The sequence below is a fragment of the Camelina sativa genome, chromosome 10 (assembly GCF_030686135.1).
Source record: "Camelina sativa cultivar CO46 ecotype springtype chromosome 10, ASM3068613v1".
Taxonomy (NCBI): Eukaryota; Viridiplantae; Streptophyta; class Magnoliopsida; order Brassicales; family Brassicaceae; genus Camelina; species Camelina sativa.
In genome coordinates, this window is record NC_141889.1 from 23,988,846 (window position 1) to 24,010,245 (window position 21,400).

A 21,400-nucleotide genomic window follows, 5' to 3' on the forward strand; every position below is an offset into this window, starting at 1 on the left:
TCACTTAAGCAAATGGCCTATTAGCTCAGTTGGTTAGAGCGTAGTGCTAATAACGCGAAGGTCGCAGGTTCGAAATCTGCATGGGCCATTTTGTACAAAACAAATTATTTTGATGAATTGGTTGTAGCTTGTAAAAATGTTTCTTTTTTTGCAAGAATAGCTGGATCGCTATTTTTTTTTTTTGTAACTTATCCAGTAGACGATATCTTTCTATTGAACAAGTCTTTTAACAATGTTATTTTGATACACTTTTTGAAGAAGACGAGTCCTTCTGGCTTCTACAATGTAAAATTGAATAATCCTATTGGAGTATCACCATTCACGATCTTAGTTAATCTCGTTGACTTTTGATATAAAAAAACATAGCATATTTTACCAAGTATATCCCAAGGACCAAAACTTTTTAAAAGTATATAGCAACATATAAATTGTAAAACAAGTCCTTGTGGCGGAATAGTATGTATCAGTGTTGTTGTTGTGTCATAATCTAACTTCCAACTTTAGTTGTGTATACTTAATTAGAATAAAGAATATTCTACATTACAATTTATCATTAGCGATCTATGTTCTAACATTTTTATAGCTTTTTATTAGTACTCTAATATATTTTTCTATTAATATATATTAGAGTACAATCCGAGTCAATCAAATAAACATGTTTCTATATGGACGTTGTCATGGACTACACATCTAAAAAAGATGACACAAATGAAAAATGAAGTTCACTACTTAAAGCCAAATGGAGATCATTACTTAAGGAGGAGACAACACATTTGGGAAAAAAAATTAGGCAAGCTCTGGCCTTTCTCCCTAGATCGTGTATTTTGGTGAGATGGTTAGTTTATAGTGGATACTCATGAATGGATCACAAGAGAAGACAATGAATCATCCATTTTTAGCTAATCTACGCATCACAATTCACAAACTCAATCTCCCTGCTAACATATGTAAGTGCATTTGGATATGAATCTGATCTTTAAACATTCCAATGAAACCAAAGTTATATTCATAAGATAGCTATATTACTCATAACTGCCACAATACCCATGGGCTTCTCCATATCCATATCTATTAGTGGTGCAGAATCTGGTTATGGTGATGTTTAAGTAGGTTACGGTGATGAGTTAGTTAAGGAAAAAGAAGATTCCAAGCTATTGTTCTTGAGAGGTATAAGTCTCTAAATCTTCTTCTCTGATGAAGTTGTTTGTTTGTTAAGTTATTAATGGTGAATTTGTAGGTGGATGTTGATGGAAGAAGTTTCATTTCATATGAGTAGATCTTGATACCTTCTTTGTCGGAGCTGCACCAAATCGGATCTATCTTAATTCAGGATGAAGTCATATGTCAGATGTGGTCCGCTGCAAAATCTGGAAAAGAGAATGTTTTTTGATGATGGAGATGAATGAGAAACGAAAAAGAGACAGAACTTACAATTTTTATATTGTGGAAAGAGAAAAAAAAATAAATGACTAAAGAAAAACAAAAAGATAAAAAAAAAAAAAAAAAAAAAAACAGAGACGACAAATAATTTTGTTTGGTGCCTTTGAGTTTGTTTGTAAAAATGTGATGAGCAAAATAGTCACAAAATAATGAACATTAGTACTAAAAAGTGATGGAAAAATATACTAATAGAAAAAAGTATGTCAAATTGAAAAAACTATCTCACAAAGTAGGTGTGAGTCCAAATATCTGGGTTGCAAAAGTCAAGTGTTTCATTATGAAAATGAACATTTTTTTTTTCCATTTTTTTCTGTTGTATTTAAAACAGAAAATTATTTTTAAGGGAAAAACTGTAATACTAAATAACAATACAGGTGCTAGGTATAAAACTTACAACATTTATAAGTTGAGGTATTTTCAACATTAGTTAATTAAATGAGGTGTTATTTGTCTAAATAAAAAAAAATGAGATATTTTTTAGCTTTTTTTTCAAAAGAAAAAATAAACTATGTTTTTTTTTCTTCTCTTTTTACATTGAAACAATACCTCTTAACAAATTCACATTTGATATTTTTGTTCAAGTCAATGGACATCAAATGTAAAAAATGACAAGTTGAGGGCAAAGAATTATTCAACACTTTCAACAGTTAATGTATAATTTTTTTATTTTTTGAACAAACACTTGTTGTTGGGTATTTGGCGAAGGTTGGTCCCTCCGATGTTAGGTATTTGGCGAAGGTTGGTCCCTCCACAACGCCAACATAACTTTTTTGCTCCGACCTTATTTGAGTGGTTGTTTGATAATCTAAACCCGAGTCGGGCCAACTTTGTTTAGTATGGCATGTTGGTGGGCGTGGAAGTGGCAGTGTAGTGATGCTTTTGGTGAGCGGGGTCTTTGCAGAGATAGGTTGAAGTGGATAAGGGATATGGCTGCAGATGTGTGTAGAGCGGTCTTGGTTGCTCAGTCTGGGAGTGTTAGAGGTGTGCGGATGGAAAGTTTAATCAAATGCGAACCACAAGGAGAGGGGTGGGTAAAACTTATGAAAAATGGCGCCTCGAGAGGGACCCAGGCGCAACAGCTGCAGGAGGAGTGATTAGAGGTGAGAATGGTCTATTGTTGGGAGGTTTTTCTCTTAAATAGGAACCTGTTCTGCTCCTTTAGCTGAATTATGGAGAGTATATTATGGTCTACGGATCGCCTCGGATGGGGGTTTCCGTAGGGTGGAGTTGGAGCTGGATTCAGATTTGGTTGTTGGGTTTCTTCTGTCAGGGATAAGTGAGACTTATCCACTGGCTTTTCTGGTACGTTTGTGCCATGACTTTATCTCAAGGGACTGGTTAGTCCGGATTTGTCACGTGTATAGGGAAGTTAAACGCCTATCAGATGGATTAGCAAACTATGCGTATTCTCTACAGATTGGTCTTCATTCTTTTGGGTCGTGTCGTGATGTGGTCCGCCAGATTATGTTAGATGATGTTAGTGGTTTGTCTCTGCCTCATTCTATTATTTTGTAATTCTTTGTAGTTTAGTTTTTAATAAAGTAAGGGGAGCCGTTTGTTCCCTTGTTCACACCAAAAAAAATATACAACATATATATTGTTGACGATAATGTTTTCTTGACAAACAAATAAACTTACCTTAAAAATTCGCATGAAAAATAAACATCACTATAATTATTTGTTATTTTAAGTATTGAAAGATAGTAGTTACTATAATTATTATGTTAATAACAGAATAATTATTATGTTATTTTCTCTTAATGTATGATATATACAATAATTATTGAAAGATAGTAACTACTATAATTATTTTCTCTTTAATTACTACCTTTCAATACTCAAATTTGGATTAAAAGCATTTGATTCAATTTATGAATTATCAAATTTGTTATCCTTTTTGATCATGTTATAAATTAATAATTTCACCTTCACTTTTATTTTTCTTGTTTTAAACTTTATAAATACAATTATATAAATTTTGTTTTATTCTACCATGAATTTAAAATTTACTTCTGAACTATATTAGTACCACTAATAAAAGTTTTACAGTTTTGCTTTTTATTTATTTTAACATTTCATTAAGTTTACATTATTAATTTTTATTTATTAACATAAATATGCACTAAATGAATATTTAAAGTTTATTTTAAATAAAAGATAATATGACTTAAGTGGATGCTTATGTGGCAGAATGAGAAGAGAAAAAATCTAACTTTATAAATATAGATAGATTCACATATTAATTTCAATCTTTTGATATTTTTGAAATTAATCACAAACTAATGTTAAATATAGATCAATGCATTTTAACAATTTGACTGATTTATAAGCCAAAATAGGCCTCCCATAAGTGATAGGTGATATGGGATAGGATATATGAGGTGGGCAAGATCAGACACTAAGATTTTTTTTCTTTTCTTTTTGACAAACTATGGTAACTTTCATTCCAAATTGAGGAAAAATATCCTCTCACATATTTATTACTTGTTGACCAACAACACTTGCCATTCTAAACCTCAAGCGCATAACATATTCTTTTATAACCATAGTGTGTGGAGGGAGCACAATTGAATTAAGATAAATATTTAACCATTTCAAACATCAAGTTCATCAATTATACGGACTAGTTCAACACCTATAAATTGAGAAATATGTCTCATAAGTTTATCATCATCTCTCCACAAAACCTAAACAAAAACCTTCAACTAATATATAACCATGAAGAATCTCTCATTTCTTGCTTTTCTATCAATCTTGGCTATAACACTTTCACTAACCAATGCTTCGGACCCAAGCTCTCTTCAGGACTTCTGCGTCGCCATCAACACCACAGCAGATGGTGGTATGTACATGTTTACTCCCTAATCATTTTAACTATATATATATTTTTTAATAAATTTAATTGATAGTTTGGAAAATGCATTACGTTTTCTTACACTCTTTTTATTTGGTTATAAAATGTTCAGTGTTTGTGAACGGAAAGTTCTGTAAGGACCCAAAGCTCGTCACTGAAGAGGATTTCTTCACGGGAGGGCTCCACAAAGCAGGAACACCTAATGCAAAAACTGGGTATGCTGTGACACCCGTCAATGTTAACCAGATTCCAGGGTTAAACACACTTGGAATCTCAATTGCCCGTATTGATTACGCAGTTAACGGACAGAACCCACCTCACACCCATCCACGCGCCTCGGAGATCATGTATGTCGCACAAGGAACGCTTCTAGTAGGGTTTGTCACGTCAAACCCCGAAAACCGCCTCATATCTAAAGTACTCAACGAGGGTGATGTGTTTGTGTTCCCAGAGGGACTCGTTCATTTCCAAGCGAACGTTGGGAAATTTCCCGCGATTGCATTCGCTAGTTTAAGCAGCCAACACCCGGGTGCCATCACTATTGCCGACACCGTGTTTGGTTCTAACCCAGCTATAGACCCGAATGTTCTTGCGAGGGCGTTCCAGTTGAAGGCTAGGACTGTCATGGATCTCCAGAAAAAGTTCAAAAAATAATAACATTGTGCTTTTGAATTGCTTTCATTTTTATGTACATTCATCTAAATAAGGATCTTGTATTATCCGCTAACCATACTATGGTATAATGTTTGTTATTGCGTTTGCCTTGATCAAATTATTATTATTATTATTATTTTGTCAAACAAGCATTTCATTAGAAACTAAATCCTCCAAAGGGAGATGTTCTTACAAATTAAAAGCAAAAGAGTACAATAGAAATAGAGATAGAGACTCCATGAGTCTTCCAAGTAAATGCATAACTTGGGGAAGATTGCAAAAGATGGAAGGTCTGTTGATGTCTTGAAGGATTCTAGCTTGAAGTTGATCTTCGAGTAAATCCCCGACCAACAAGTTGTCATAAGTAGCTCGGGAAAATGACGCATAAGAGCTTTTAAAAAGGTGCTCCATGGAGGAGGCTGAGGGGTCAAGCATTATAAAAATGCTGGTAAGGGTTCACAGAAGGGGGTTCTCATTGATGAAATAGGTTTGCGGAGATTGTCAAGAACAAACACAGGACCAAAACTCAATAAGGGAGGCATTGCCTTTTAAGGCTGAGGCTGGATACATAACCCTGTTGGAGAGGTTATTACTCGGACTATGCTTCACTACCAAAGCAGAGTCGTGGCCAAGGTCACACCATCTAGCGGTAGAGTGGGAATAAAAATTACTCAGTTCGCTTCAAATTTATAATTTCTTAGAGGAGTTTATAAACTGCATCAGAGCGTGTGTCTGTTCTCCTTCCTTTTCCGTCAGTATCAACGGTACTACTTCTGGATTTTTCAAAGGAAAATCAGGACTGAGACAAGGTGACCCCCTTTCACCACCTCACTTTGTCTTAGTAATCAATGTCTTGTCCCTAATGTTGAATAAAGCAGTCATTGGAAGGTTCTTTCAAGTATCATCTAGTCGGTGAAGACTAGCAACTGACCCACTTAGCTTTTGCTGATGACCTACTTATCTTCCTTGATGGTTCTTTTGAGTCCCTGGTTGGTGTCTTTGATGTTCTCTCCAAGTTTGAGCGATTTCGGGTCTCTCTATCAACCTGACAAAGACTAGCATGTTCTGTTCGGGGTGTCTGATTTGGTTCTAGACCAAGTGAAGACCGTGTATAACCTCCAGGACCGGTCCTAGGGTTAAGGAGGCCTAAAGCATTTTTTAATATGGTATTTTATAAATATACATTAACCGTACCAAATAACCAACTCAGCTAAGAAATATTTTGTCAAATAGTCCAAATATTTAGTATTTATTGGGTGGCCTAAAGCAGATGCTTTAGCTGCTTTAGGGGTGGGCCGGGCCTGATAACCTCTCTCCCGGAAATCTTCCAATTCGTTACCTTGGTTTGCCATTGTGTTCTAAGAAACTCTCAGTTGCAAACTGTGATCCGCTGTTCACGCAGATTCGAAGGAAATTTAACAGTTTGACCCATAAACATCTCAGTCTTGTAGGGCGTTACACGCTTATCTCTTCGGTCATTGCATGATTAATCGGTTTATGGAGTTCTGTTTTCCTTTTGCCAAAAAAAAATTATTCGCCTCATAAATTCTTTATCTAGTGCCTATTTTTAGCATGGTTCTCTCGATTCTGCAAAAGATGCAAATGTGGCATGGGATTCCATTGCTCTACCAAATCAAGAAGGAGGGTTGGGTCTAAGAAATTTGTCTTCATGGACTGATACTTTCGGGCTAAAACTGATTTGGTTACTTTATGTTCGTGTCAGAGCCGGCGCTAGGAATATTAAGGCTACATGCAGTATAATTTTTAAAAGGCTGGTTAGTTGAGAAAAAACAAAATTTATTGCCAACTGCATGAGAGGGGAATCGAACACTGCACCTATAATTGACTCCCAACCACTTTAACCACTAGACTACTAAGATATTTTGGAAATTTTACGGCCGGTTATTTACTTATTATATTTACGGCTGCAAGCTCTGGTTCGTGCTGGGTCTCTTTGGGTAGCATGGATGAGAAACCACTATCTCTCTCATTCAACCTTTTGGGCTCTAAACGAAAAGAACTATCGGTTCTCGTGGATGTTTAGGAGACTTTTGAAGCTGCAGATGAAGACAATCTAATTCCTTAGGTTCAAAATTGGGAATGGTGATGATACTTTCTTCTGGTTGGATCCTTGAGATTCCCCTCTGCTCGACTGTCAGAATGTCCCTTTCTCCTTCAGGTTGGAATCTATCTCCAACTATATCGGAGAAAAAATTCTGCTTTACACTTTCCTCACTGCCGTTAATATCTCTCAAGCTAGTGATAAAGCAGTTTGGATGATTGATGAGGTGATTCAAAAATCATTCTGTTCGAGGAATGTTTGGAATCAAATCAGGGACTCTATACCAGTTGATCCTTGGTTCAAGATGGTGTGGCACAAGGCCAAAATTTTGAAGCATGCGTTTTTGGTTGTTGGAATACAATCCAAGTCTCGCATCTGAAGTTTGGTAAAACTATCATTAGTATATAAAGGGTTAGGGTCAATCTACTAACTGCCAATTGGTTTTTAGTTAGAAGCCCAAGATAAACCCAAATTTAACATGGTATGAGAGCCCAAAGTTAAAATTCTGGTGGACCTATAAAAAAGGATATGGACATGCCTCTTGTTAACCCGAGTAATGGAGGCCCAAGAAGGGGTTTATTATCGGTCCAAGTGGGATCGGTTCGAGATGGAGTTATCATCTAGAGGGAGAGTGTTAAAATCCCATATGTGGTCCTTGGTTTGAAGGGGAGATTGTTGTAATACAATCCAAGTCTCACATATGAAGTTTGGTAAAACTATCATTGATATATAAAGCGTTAGGGTCAATCTACTCATTGCCAATTAGTTTTTAGTTAGAAGCCCAAGATAAACCCAAAATTAACATTGGTTTGGTAAGTTATCCTTAATCGCAACCCAACTCTAGACAAATTGATGAGATAAGGTTACAATGTTGAAAAAACCTGCCTCCTATGCGGCGAAAAAGAAGAAACAAGGGATCATCTATTTTTCCAATGTTCTTTCTCGGCATTCTTATCGAGATATATTGTTAATTTATTAACGTCTATGGTTGCTCCTATGCAAATGGGAAGCCATTATGAACTGGTTAAATACAGTTTCAGTCAATAAAGATATCACTTTTTCCCTCCTCCAAGCTTGGCAAGCGTGTATCTATGAGATATGGAGCGAGAGGAACCGAAGGTTTCATCAAGGTCTCACTCTTCCACCTCCCTCTGTTTTCCGCAAGGTCTTATATTCCTGTACAAACAGAGCTCACAGTTTGGTCCTCAGCAATCCGGATCGTGTTTCACTTCTACGTTGTTAGGTTAGTGACTAAAGCATTCAACCAATATGGAATTGGTTCTCTCGCTCACTTCTTCTTTCCCCCTATTCCTCTATATTAACCTGTTTCTCTTTCTAGTTAAGGCTAGATTTTCCTTTTTTCTGTATTTTAATTAGGGGTGTCAATTGAACGGGTCCCATCCAGCCCAAAACCCGTAAAGCCTGCATACGTTTGAATCCGGACCGGTCCGGCCCAATTTTGAGTCTATATTTCAAAGTCCGGACCCGACCCTAATATTGGTATAGGGTTTTTCGGGTTTTTTGGATTTTTATGGGCTTATCATACAAATCAAAAATGCAAACTTATAATTCTTGAAAAATAATGTTTAAAGGTGCACAAAAATCAATCAAAAATTTAAGAACTCATCTATATTCACTCAAACCAACATAATTTAAAAGAATAAAAAATAAAACTAAATAATATTTTCATACTTTAATCAAATAAAACAATATATAATTTATATAAAATATCATATATAAAATTTTAAAAGTATTAAATAAGATTATTAAGTAAATATGGAAACTAGAATTAGAATTTTAAACTTTATTTACAATAAATCATTAATCAAATATTGCAATAAATCATCACGTTTCAGATTTTTCCTCCTGTTGCTTCAGATTAGGTTCTCGTAGAAGGTTCAAGGTTGTCTTCGTACCTAGAATATAAAAAACTCTTGTGTTAGTCTTCTGTTATTGTAATAAAACTCTAGCAGTAAGTATAACAACCAGTAAAATTAATTTACTTGGGTGGAGATGATGGATTCATTTTAGCCACGTCAAGAAAAATATTGCGACCCTGAAAATATTCACCGTTCTTAGTTTGCCTACACAAGTAAAAAAGATTTAATCAGCAATCCTATTTTCAAATAACCTACTTGTCTATTTTTCCATATGTTACTTTTCAAATGACTACTAACTATAAAAACTAGTAGTCATTTGTTTTTGTCTTTTATATTCTTTTGACTAATCCATATGAAATATACTTTCAACATCTTTCTTGTATCTTTTTTGACTGATAAATTGAAATGAAAATGATGGTTAATTTGACCAAACTAAAAAAAAAATTGTTTCACTAAAACAAAAATTTGAGAATTATGTGCAGTAATTGGAGCACTCAAGCAAATGGCCCATTAGCTCAGTTGGTTAGCCTGCATGGGCCATTTAAAAAAAAAAACAAATTCTTTTAATGAATGGGTTAAAAATGTTTTTTTCCCAAGATTACTTGGGTTGTTATTTTTTTTTTTGTAACTTATCCAGTAGACGATCTCTTTCTATTGAACAAGTCTTTTAACAATGTTATTTTGATACACTTTTTGAAGAAGACGAGTCCTTCTGGCTTCTACAATGTAAATTGAATAATCCTATTGGAGTATCACCATTCACGATCTTAGTTAATCTCGTTGACTTTTGATAAATAGCTGCCGTACAAAAACATAGCATATTTTACCAAGTATTTCCCAACGACCAAAACTTTATAAAAGTATTAGCAACATATAAATTGTATGACAAGTCCTTGTGGCCGAATAGTATGTATGTTGTTGTTGTGTCATAATCTAACTTCAACTTTAATTGTGTATACTTATACTTACATATGAGGAAATTAAATGTTACGAAAACAGAATAATACTAATCAAATGACGTCCATTTATATGGAAACTAATTAGATCCATGGATCTTACATCAGCTTAGCAGGTGAAGCATTGTTATAAAGTCATGTGTTTCATTATGACCGGCTCTGCTTGGATTCGGCTCTTTTTAGCTAGAGCAAATCAGTTAAGGTTTTTTTTTTTTTGAATTATTGATATAGTCTCTTAGAATGGTTGATACAGTCGTGTCTTATCATGTAAAGAAATAATCAGACAAACATTATAAGGAAAAATAATCTATGTTTTTTTCTTTTTTTACATTGAAACAATACCTTAACAAATTTGCATTTGATATTTTTGTTCAAGTCAATGGATATCAAGTACTGTAAAAAATAACAAGTTGAGGGCAAAGAATCATTCAACAATTTCAACAGTTAATGTATCATTCAAATGGTTGAAGTGTTGGAGTGTTGCTATTCATCTCCCCCTCCCGGCCCATGCCGATGTGTGTATATTTACAAAGGTAAGTGTTGGCTTTTGCGGGGGTAATACAGAATCCAAAATGCCCTTCTACGTGTGCTTCCTCCTCTTTTTTAATGTCTCCTGATTTTGCCTTCAATTTTAGAATTAGAGGGGGTATTGAACTTTACATTTTAAAAGATTTTAGAGTATCCTTAAAATCACTTGTTATTCAATTGATGATTTTTAAAAATCTTTAGAAATCCTATGTTATTCAACTTGACATTCATGTAAAATCATTTAATATAATACACAATCTCTTGTTATTCAATTAGAATTTATAAAACTTACTTGAAATCTAATGTTATTCAAAGTATCACAACTTTTTTTTAAAATGCTACTTTGAATGATTCTAGGAGACTTGTTTTTATTTTTTGTTGAAAAATATGACTAATAAAATTACACCCTTTGAGATGGAATTTTGAAGGATTTCAGAAAAAAAAACATTGGTTCATCGTTTCCGTAACTCTTCCCGTACAGCTATGAGGTTTCCGATTCATAGATGTCACCACCATCACGTTTCCAGATTTTCTTCATCCCTTTCGTCCCAGCAAGGTAGACCAATCTTCCCAAAACAGTTTCAGTGGTCGCAGTTAACTTTATGATGGTGACGATAATTCTTCGCCGCAATCATCTTCCAACCAGAACACAAAACTCTTCCTACCGTGTATCATAAGAGAGCATGAAATGATAGTTTCAGTGGTCATAGTCAACATTGGCTACCGTGTTAACACTTGTTCGTGTCGCCGTTGTTCCACTTACCGTCGCAAGTACGTTAATTTGTTAACTGCAATTTGTTTTGAATTTGATTATTCAAATGTTGTGGTCTAACAAGAAAATCTAATCCTTTCTGGTTATGTAGAATTATTTCTTGAGCTCAATATTAGACACATATACGTTTTGTTTTGGATAGTTCTATTACAATTTCAGACATTGAGTTGGAGTTTCAAACGTTCAGCTTAAGTTTTACTCTTCACTTATGTTTAACTAAACAAACTCCATCTCTTTAGTGTTGTGTAATATTTAATATATTGGTCTCACAATATGCTATCGACATTTTTATTTTACCATGCATTGAATCATGCTTTAAAAGAGACCATTTGAATATGCAGGTGAAATGAAAGCATAAACTGATCATGATGACTCCTCTTTCTATTGTGCTTTGCAGCTCAAGACGATGTTGCTTGAATTCAAGCTTAATTATGATGCAAATTATGAATATATCTGAAGCCATATACATATTGGATACATTCATATGAGGAAGAGTAGTATAATGATTATATTCGTTGGGGAAGGGGAAGGGGAAGGTACAGTTGTGTTTGTGTAAACCCAAAAGACTTGCAAAAGGAGAAAGGGCATATACTTTTGTTGACCTTTACAAGGGCTGTCCTAAATTAATGCACACTTCCATTATCTCTATTTGAAGTAGACCTGCAAATATGTTTGTCCAACTTTTCTAAATTCATATACAGAGAAGCCTTTGATTACTCAGACTTTGCTTACTACCATTATATAATATAGTCTTCAGATGTGTAGTAAATCTCTCCCATCATGAATCACAAATTAAAAATTCAAAGAAAATGTCAAAAGGAACTCAACTTGTATGTTTAGTTGTCTACCAAAGTCTGTAAGCATTAACTTTGTTCCATTCCACCAATTTTTTACATGGCAAATTGGCAACGATAGTGTTTTGTTTTCTGTTTTGATAAAGGTACCGATGATGTGAATAAACTCAACTTTTCTTTTTTTTTTATTCTACAAATCTCTCAGAATCACCTAAAATCTCAACAAATCACAAGCCAATTTTTTTCTTCTTAAAAATAAAAAATAAACAATTCCACCAAATAATCTAAAAACTTACTTAAATCTCACAAAATCTAAAATTTCCAAAATCTCACAAAATCATCTCAAATCTTGTTTCAATACCCCCTCTTAATTCACATATTAATTTCAATCTTTTGATATTTTTGAAATTAATCACAAATTAATGTTAAATATAGATCAATGCCTTTTGACAATTTGACAGATTTATATGCCAAAAATAGAGCTCCGATAAGTTCTAGGTGATAGGAAAAGGCGATAATATGATGTGTGCAAGATCAGACAATAAGATTTTTTTTTTTTTTTTTGACAAACTTTGGTAACTTCCATTGCAAATTGAGGAAAAATATTCTCTCACATATTTATTACTTGTTGACCAACAACACTTGCCATTAACCATTATAAACTTCAAGTGCATATGATTCATATATTCTTTTATAATTTTCAAATTATTATTATACTACCATAACCATAGTTTGTGGAGGAGGGAGCACAATTGAATTAAGATATTTTTTTAACCATTTCAAACATCAAGTTCATCAATTATACGGACTAGTTCAACCTAAACTATCTATAAATCGAGATCTATGTCTCATAAGTTTATCATCATCTCTCCATCAAAATCTAAACAAAAACCTTTAAACTCAATATATAAACCATGAAGAGTCTCTCATTTCTTGCTGTTCTATCTATCTTGGCTATAACACTTTCCTTAACCATTGCTTCAGACCCAAGCCCTCTTCAGGACTTCTGCGTCGCCATCAACACTCCAGCTGATGGTGGTATGTACATGTTTACTCCCTAATCATTTTAACTATATATTTTTTTTATAAATTTAATTGATAGTTTGGAGAATGCATTACGTTCTTACACTCTTTTAATTTGGTTATAATGTTCAGTGTTTGTGAACGGAAAGTTCTGTAAGGACCCAAAGCTCGTCACTGAAGAGGACTTCTTTCGGGGAGGGCTCAACAAAGCAGGAACACCTAATGCAAAAACTGGGTCTGTTGTGACACCCGTCAATGTTAACCAGATTCCAGGGTTAAACACCCTTGGAATCTCTATTGTCCGTATTGATTACGCAGTTAACGGACAGAACCCACCTCACACCCACCCACGCGCCTCGGAGATTTTGTATCTCGCACACGGAACCCTTCTAGTAGGGTTTGTCACGTCAAACCCCGAAAACCGCCTCATATCTAAAGTACTCAACGAGGGTGATGTGTTTGTGTTTCCAGAGGGACTCGTTCATTTCCAAGCGAACGTTGGGAAATTTCCCGCGCTTGCTTTCGCTGGTTTAAGCAGCCAAAACCCCGGTGTCATCACTATTGCCGACACCGTGTTTGGGTCTAACCCAGCAATAGACCCGAATGTTCTTGCAAGGGCGTTCCAGTTGGATGCTAGGACTGTCATGGATCTACAGACTAAGTTCAAAAAATAATAACATTGTTTGTGCTTTTGAATTGCTTTCATTTTTATGTACCTTTATTTAAATAAGGATCTTGTATTATCCGCTAATCATAATATGTCATGATGTTCGTCATTGCGTTTGTCTTAATCAAGTTATTAATAAAATAATATTTTTATGTTTGGAAAGATAAATTCGTATTGACGAAAAAAAAGAGAAAAAAGAAAAAAATTGTATTTTAAATGTCATTTTGGAAATTCACGAAAAGGATTATCTTTTGTCATAGAGTTTTTACTGATATAGAATTACAGAAAAGTATGAAAGCTATGAGGGGTTAATTTTAAACTTAAAACAGAATTAGAATAGAACCGGTGTTAAAGCATATTTTTGCTGTATTAAAAATGAAAATTTATTAAATATACCATATAGTGTGTTATAAGTTTCGTATAGTTATTTTTATTATATGTTATGCAAATATATTTGTGTATGTCAATTTCCAAGCCATTATATTTAGCATATGATTTTAATGCATAATGTTTTATCTAAAATAAATTTTAAAAATAATCATATAAATTATATTTTATTCTAAAATTATAATATAAATAAAAAGAATTGAGCACGAATCCTAATCTAGTATATATTAACTTGCAGATGTGATTGGGTGTACAAGGCTAATATTGGGAGAATTTTTCAAATCTTAGGGAGACTTTTTCAAAGCTTAACTTAAGATTTATTAAATGGTTTTTTTTATTCAACATTACTAGAATTTAGAGGGCAGAACTCTAACATTTGTGGTGACCTGTCTGCATTACATGTCTCATTTCGTCTTTCGACGAAATTTTCCCATTAAAAGAAAAACATTAACTAGAGAACCAAATTATTTCTGTTGTCCAAAACCAATATATAAGAATGTAATGTTGTCATATCATGTGGTCGTTAAGTCATGTTACGTTTCACCTCAGCATATGTTATATCCTTTAATTAGCATCATTAGTATATTGTCATGTGCATGATCTCATATCAGTTTCTGATTTTTTTACCTAATTTGTGCTAATTAAGTGGCTTAGGTGTAAACGACTCTTTTATGATTTTATCCGTTACAAATTTATATATAGTCTACGAAGAAGAAAGTCAAAGAGTAAATACAACTCGGTTTTACGCCAAATCACCTAAGCAATATACAGTAAAACCTCTATAAATTAATAATGTTGGGACCAAAACATTTTATTAATTTATAGTGATATTAATTTATCTATAAATTAATAATTGTAAATTAATAATTATTAATTTATAGATATATTTTTAATTGTTTTTTTTTAAATTATGAATTGGAACAATTATAGTAAAATAAGATTAAACTTTCGGATGTTATAAATTTTATGGTTTAGGAATTGAACTTGTAATATTTATAAAGCATTATTGACAATAAATTACAAATACTATAAACAAATTGACTTATACACATGACATACATAAATTCAAATTTATGAATAATAATAATATTAATTCTCATATTTTAATAATCTGTCTAATTATCAAATTGTAAATGATGCATATCTAAAAATTAAAACTTTAAAATTTAATTATTTGTATGACATGTTATAAAATATTTTAGAAATATCATTATAGTTTGAAAATACAACATTACAAATGTTCTATAGAAATGAGTTTTAGGAGAAACATACAATATTATATCAGTATATATATATATATATATATATATATAATTTACATGATTATTAATTTATGATATTATTGGGACTATATTTTACATTGAGATTTCAAAAAAATTATTATCTTATTATCTTATCGAATATTGTTAATTTTTACACTGGCCCGACTTGGGACCAACAAAATTTATTAATTTACAGTGATTATTAATTTATAGAGTATTAATTTATAGAGGTTTTACTGTAGTATGTGGGAAGATTAACATATTCTTCAAAATAGCTCGGTCTTATCTCTGTACTACTCTTAGAATCCATAGTACATACAATAATATTGGTTGATACAGTCGTGTCTTATCAACAATTTAACAAACCCCAGCACGTTCACATTGACCTTTGTTCGAGTCAGTGAAAATAAATTGACCAAGTTGAGGAAATCATTCAACGAATTCAATCTTTAACCTATAATTTGTTAAACTATATATTATCGCTAACACTTGCCATTTCAAACTTCAATTGCATCATGAATTCGTTGGAGAGTTAATTTAATTTTTAAAAGTTAGAATTTTCTAGTATTGTGGAATTTAAATATTACCACCACAAAACATACAGTCGTGGTGCAGGAAATAAAATGTAAATAATTTAACCAATTCAAATGTCAAATTCATTAGTTAATTTCTTGGATTTGCAAGTGTATGAACTATGGACTATTTCAACACGTAAACTCATCTATAAATTGAGGTTTATATATCTCATAGCTTATTACCTCTTCATTACAAACTAATTCAAGAAATAAAACCCTACCGCCCTTCAAAAAAATATATGGCGATGAAGAGTCTCTCATTTCTTGCACTTCTATCTCTGTTGGCTATAACACTTCCATTAGCCATTGCTTCTGATCCAAGCCCTCTTCAAGACTTTTGTGTTGGTGTCAACACCCCAGCAGACGGTGGTATGTACATGATCAGTTCCTAATTATTTTTACTTTCACTTGTATATTATTTTCTCATTTCTTACACTCTTTTTTACTTTGGCTAATCTGTTCAGTTTTTGTTAACGGAAAGTTCTGCAAAGACCCAAAGCTCGCGACCGCGGATGACTTCTTTTTCTCAGGGCTTCACAATGCAAGACCCGTAAATAATGCAGTCAGATCAAATGTGACAGCCGTCAATGTTAACAACCTTCCAGGGTTAAATACCCTTGGAATCTCAATTGTCCGTATCGATTATGGAATTGGTGGACAGAACCCACCTCACACCCATCCACGTGCCACCGAGATCTTGGTTGTCGGGGAAGGAACACTTCTAGTTGGGTTTGTAACATCAAACCCAGACAATCGTCTCATCACTAAAACACTCAACGCAGGTGATGTATTTGTGTTTCCACAGGGACTCATCCATTTCCAAGCAAACATTGGTAAGTCACCAGCGGTTGCATTCGCTGCTCTAAGCAGCCAGAACCCAGGTGCCATCACTATTGCCAACACCGTGTTTGGGTCTAACCCAGCCATAAACCCTAGTATTCTTGCAAGGGCGTTCCAGTTGGACCCTAGGATTGTCGTAGATCTACAGGGCAAGTTCAAGAAATAATAACATCGTGGTTTTAATTGCTTTCATTTTTATTTACTTCTGCCTGATTAAGGATTTTGTATTTCCTTTTATCGTATCATGACAATGCCGTCTTTCTTTGCTATTGTCTGGTTCAGACGACTCTAAATAAAAATTGCTTTTTCTTTCACAAAACAAGTATTTAAGGCTTAATAATAAAGAAAATGTCATGAAAAATACGATCGCAAAATGAGACGTAAAAGACATTAAATATCGCATGTTCACTAAACATAGATTTACGTTAGCATTTTTTTCCTTTAATGTGGTGACTTACGTCAAGATACTAGAGAAGCAAATGGTCATTCACGCATCTACACGAGAACCCTAGTTCAGAACCCTGTAAAAGCTGTCAAGAAACTTTTTATTTTAGAAATGGATGTGAAATTGCACTTAGTATGAAAAGTTTAGTTACAAACATATCGCTTTTACCAGGTTTTAAGGCACCCTGCCAAGAAAGTTACGTAACTTAACTTTCTCTCATTCTGAAAATTATAAGTATTGTTAACACTATAATGTTATACTTTGTATAGTTTATATTATCTAGTATAGTTGAGATGTATTAAGTGTATTAAGTTTCCTTTTGCTTAATATACTTAGTATATAACTAAGATGTAATTCTACTGAGTTTGGTTAATTAGAAATTAGATTCTCTTTCATCTCTTTCTATAACTGTCAACATGGTATCAGAGCAAGAACGTTAGTGAGAGAATCTTCTTCCGTTTCGCTGAAATCGATTGATTCATCATCCAATCTTTCGTTTTCTCTTTTGATTTCTCATTCAATCATCTTCTTCTCTTTGGGTTTTTCGTTTATCTTTCTTTTTGGAGCTCAGATCCAGCTCAATTTCACAAATTTGTTTCGCGATGAGTGCGACGTTTGATCAGATTGCTTCGCTCTTTGTTTTTCATCTTTTGCTGGCGATTGCGGTGTTTGATATTCTCGTCGTTGCTCTCGTAAGTGTTCTTCTTGCTACTTTCTCTGATTAAGAGATTGGTGTTTTCCGATTTTGTTTCTGGCATCGTGTTCTTGGATTATGGCGAATTCAGTATCCGATTCGGCCCAACAACCTGACCAATACAACAATCCTTACTTCCTACATGGCACGGATCATGCTGGTTTGATATTAGTCTCAGATAGGTTGACTACTGGTGCAGAGTTTAATTCATGGCGCAGGTCCATGCGAATGGCTCTTAATGTCAGGAACAAATTGGGTTTTATTGATGGTACGATCTCTAAACCATCCTCAGATCACCGTGATTATGGTTCTTGGAGTCGTTGCAACGATATGGTCTCCACCTGGTTGATGAATTCTGTATCCAAAAAGATAGGCCAGAGTCTTTTGTTTATTCCAACAGCATAAGGCATTTGGAAGGATATTATCACTAGGTTCAAACAAGATGATGCTCCGAGAGTTTATGAAATAGAGCAGAAGCTGAGCTCAATTCATCAAGGAGCGATGAATGTGACTGCTTATTATACTGAATTGGTAACTCTCTGGGAGGAACTAAAGAACTATGTAGAACTACCTATTTGTACATGTGGGAAGTGTGAATGTAGTGCTGCATTGTTGTGGGAGAAACTACAACAGAGAAGTCGTGTGACTAAATTCTTGATGGGTTTGAATGACTCTTACGAAGCCACTCGTCGTCACATCTTGATGATCAAACCTATGCCATCTATTGAGAATGCTTTTCATATGGTGACTGAAGATGAGAGGCAACAGAACATCTCTAAAACTACTCGGACTGATGGTGTCGTTTTTCAAACTTCTGGTCCTCCTACCTATGATGGTCCAGCAGATAATATGGCTTATGCTGTTCAGAACACTTACCGTCCAAGGCAATCCCGTCCTCTCTGTACTCATTGTGGCATGTCAGGTCATGTAGTTCAGAAATGTTTCAAGTTACATGGATATCCTCCTGGTTACATACCTGGTTTCAAGAGCATTTCTTCTGGTTATCACTCTCAACGTATGGCTAATCCATAGAGTGTTCAACAAAACGGTCATTCTCAGTCTATTTCTTCACCACATCAGCCGAGGGCTCATGCAGTTGCGAACATCACATCTTCTTCGCCATATGTTCCTCCTCCGGCTTTAAATGTGATTAATCTAGATGTTAGCAAGATGACCTCTGACCAGATGCAAAATCTGGTCCAACAACTCTCGACGCACATGCAACTTCCAGAAAATCAAGCTCCTTCCAAGGTTTCTTCCATTTCTGAACATGGTGCTATGGCTATTCAATCTTTTCCTGGTACTATTCCTTTTCCTTCTACATCTCTTCGTTATGAAAATAAAACCCTTACTTTCCAACATCAATGCTTATCATCTCTTTATTCAAAGCTACCACATGGTTCTTGGATTATAGATTCAGGTGCTACTACACATGTTTGTTCTGATTTGGCTTTGTTTAGAGAGACTATTCCTGTTTTTGGTGTAACGGTTTCCTTACCTGATGACACTAGAGTTACGATTGCACACACAGGCACAATTCATCTCTCACATTCACTCATTTTACATGATGTTTTACATGTACCATCATTCAAGTTTAACCTCATATATGTTGGTAGTTTGCTAAGGTCTAGTAGTTGTTCTGCACATTTCTTTGCTAATTCTTGTTTCATTCAGGAGTTTTATTCAGGACTTGATGATTGGTAAAGGCATCCTACTGCATAATCTCTACATCTTGCAACTTGACTCTCCTGCACCACATACTTCGTCTTCTTTAGCGTCTTCTTTTTCGCATTTCTTTGGATTCTTGACGGTTGATGGGGATCTCTGGCATACACGCCTTGGACATCCATCTTCTGACAAGTTACAACACATTCCGGGTACTGTCTCGAAGTCTAAAAAGAATTCTTCACCTTGTCATGTTTGTCATTTAGCTAAACAAAAAAGATTGTCTTTTGAGTCACATAGTAAACTGTCTGCTTTACCATTCGATTTACTTCACTTAGATGTTTGGGGTCCATTTGCCATAGAGTCTGTAGATGGTTTCAAATACTTTCTTACTATCGTTGATGATTGTACTAGAGCAACTTGGGTTTACATGTTAAAAAATAAAAGTGATGTTCTTCCTCATTTCAAAGATTTCATACAATTAGTTCAAACTTAATATAAGTCTACTATCAAGACAATTAGAATAGACAATGCTCCAGAACTCGCCTTTACAGGTCTAGTTAATCAAAATGGCATTGTTCATCAGTTTTCTTTTGCAGACACCCCTCAACAAAACTCCATTGTTGAACGGAAACATCAACATCTCCTTAATGTTGCAAGGGCTCTTCTTTTTCAATCGAACATGCCATTAGCATATTGGAGTGATTGTATTTTGACTGCAGTATTTTTAATTAATAGAACTCCATCTACTCTTCTTCATAATGCAACCCCTTATGAACTTCTTACTAAACGAAAATCGGATTATGCTTTGCTTAGGACTTTTGGCTGTCTATGCTATGTTTCGACTTTACAAAAGGATCGTCATAAATTTAGTCCTCGTGCTGATAGATGTGTTTTCTTAGTGTATGCAACTGGCTATAAGGGTTATAAGCTTTTGCATCTTGATACAAATTGTATTTCGATTTCAGCAATGTCATTTTTCATGAAAGTATTTTTCCTTTTCATGATATCTCTGTTTCTTCTCCACCAACGATTTTCAACCGTAGTGTTTTGCCTCTCCCTGTTCATCTTCCTGATGATGTGATGCATTCATTGTCTATTCCTCCTGCATCTTCACCTCATGCATCATTCACTCATCCATCTGCATCCCATACACCATCTAGTGTCGAACAAAATCCCACAGAGACGGTTACATCAGACACAGGTTTTGTTTCTTTACCCAAGGCTCGACCAAAACAGACTACTAGAGTACCAGGCCATTTGTCTGATTATCATTGTGCTCTTGCTCGTCTATCCCCACCTATTCCACTTCCACAAACACAAAAGACACCCTATCCTCTATCATCTGTTTTATCTTATACCTCCCTAAAACACCCATATCAGTCCATTGTTCTTTCTTTCTCACTCGAAACAGAACCAACTTCCTTTCAACAAGCTATCCAATGTAAGAAATGGACGAAGGTGTAGAATTACATCTTAGTTATATACTAAGTATATTAAGCAAAAGGAAACTTAATACACTTAATACATCTCAACTATACTATATAATATAAGAAAGAACTAATGTTATATCTTCGTGTTACGTGTGAAGACACATATTCGTCCATTGTTCTGTTTTATCAAAACTTTGATGATCAGAGAAGTCATGCCTATCGTGTTACGTGTGAAGACACATATTCAACGACAGATTCACAATCGATGGGTTGAATTTATGTGAATGTGACAAAGTTAAATATTACGTAATAGCACTAGAGGCCTTACTTAGAAAACAAAAAATACACGCAAGAGGCATCATCTCTTTAATTTAAATTAGGTTCATCGATTTTGATTTCTCGTGTGCCTACTCACTTAAAGAAACAATCAAACCCAACAACAGTTTCATATTGACATTTGGTCGAGTCA

General features: G+C 34.3%; 3 protein-coding genes, 1 long non-coding RNA gene, 1 other non-coding gene and 1 pseudogene across 5 annotated transcripts; all 6 read left to right on the top strand.

The window, feature by feature from the left end:
• Nucleotides 1-14: 14 nt before the first annotated feature.
• On the top strand, nucleotides 15-88 carry TRNAI-AAU (transfer RNA isoleucine (anticodon AAU)). The gene has a single exon. It is a non-coding gene; the product is annotated as a tRNA-Ile (tRNA).
• A 975-nt stretch (nucleotides 89-1,063) lies between these two features.
• LOC104719555 (uncharacterized) lies at nucleotides 1,064-1,435 on the top strand. The gene is made up of 2 exons (XR_756636.2): nucleotides 1,064-1,167; nucleotides 1,238-1,435. It is a non-coding gene; the product is annotated as an uncharacterized LOC104719555 (long non-coding RNA).
• Nucleotides 1,436-3,690: 2,255 nt separating this feature from the next.
• LOC104719556 (putative germin-like protein subfamily 1 member 9) lies at nucleotides 3,691-5,094 on the top strand. The gene is made up of 2 exons (XM_010437499.3): nucleotides 3,691-4,282; nucleotides 4,407-5,094. The coding sequence occupies exons 1-2, from the start codon at nucleotides 4,159-4,161 to the stop codon at nucleotides 4,946-4,948; spliced, it is 666 nt and encodes a 221-aa protein (XP_010435801.2). The 5' UTR covers nucleotides 3,691-4,158; the 3' UTR covers nucleotides 4,949-5,094.
• A 7,674-nt stretch (nucleotides 5,095-12,768) lies between these two features.
• Nucleotides 12,769-13,792, top strand: LOC104719557 (putative germin-like protein subfamily 1 member 9). The gene is made up of 2 exons (XM_010437501.2): nucleotides 12,769-12,978; nucleotides 13,096-13,792. The coding sequence occupies exons 1-2, from the start codon at nucleotides 12,855-12,857 to the stop codon at nucleotides 13,635-13,637; spliced, it is 666 nt and encodes a 221-aa protein (XP_010435803.1). The 5' UTR covers nucleotides 12,769-12,854; the 3' UTR covers nucleotides 13,638-13,792.
• Nucleotides 13,793-16,041: 2,249 nt separating this feature from the next.
• On the top strand, nucleotides 16,042-17,013 carry LOC104719558 (germin-like protein subfamily 1 member 11). The gene is made up of 2 exons (XM_010437502.2): nucleotides 16,042-16,223; nucleotides 16,319-17,013. Exons 1-2 carry the CDS (start codon nucleotides 16,094-16,096, stop codon nucleotides 16,858-16,860), a joined length of 672 nt encoding a protein of 223 aa, XP_010435804.1. The 5' UTR covers nucleotides 16,042-16,093; the 3' UTR covers nucleotides 16,861-17,013.
• An 883-nt stretch (nucleotides 17,014-17,896) lies between these two features.
• Nucleotides 17,897-19,537, top strand: LOC147937266 (uncharacterized; annotated as a pseudogene).
• Nucleotides 19,538-21,400: the final 1,863 nt, after the last annotated feature.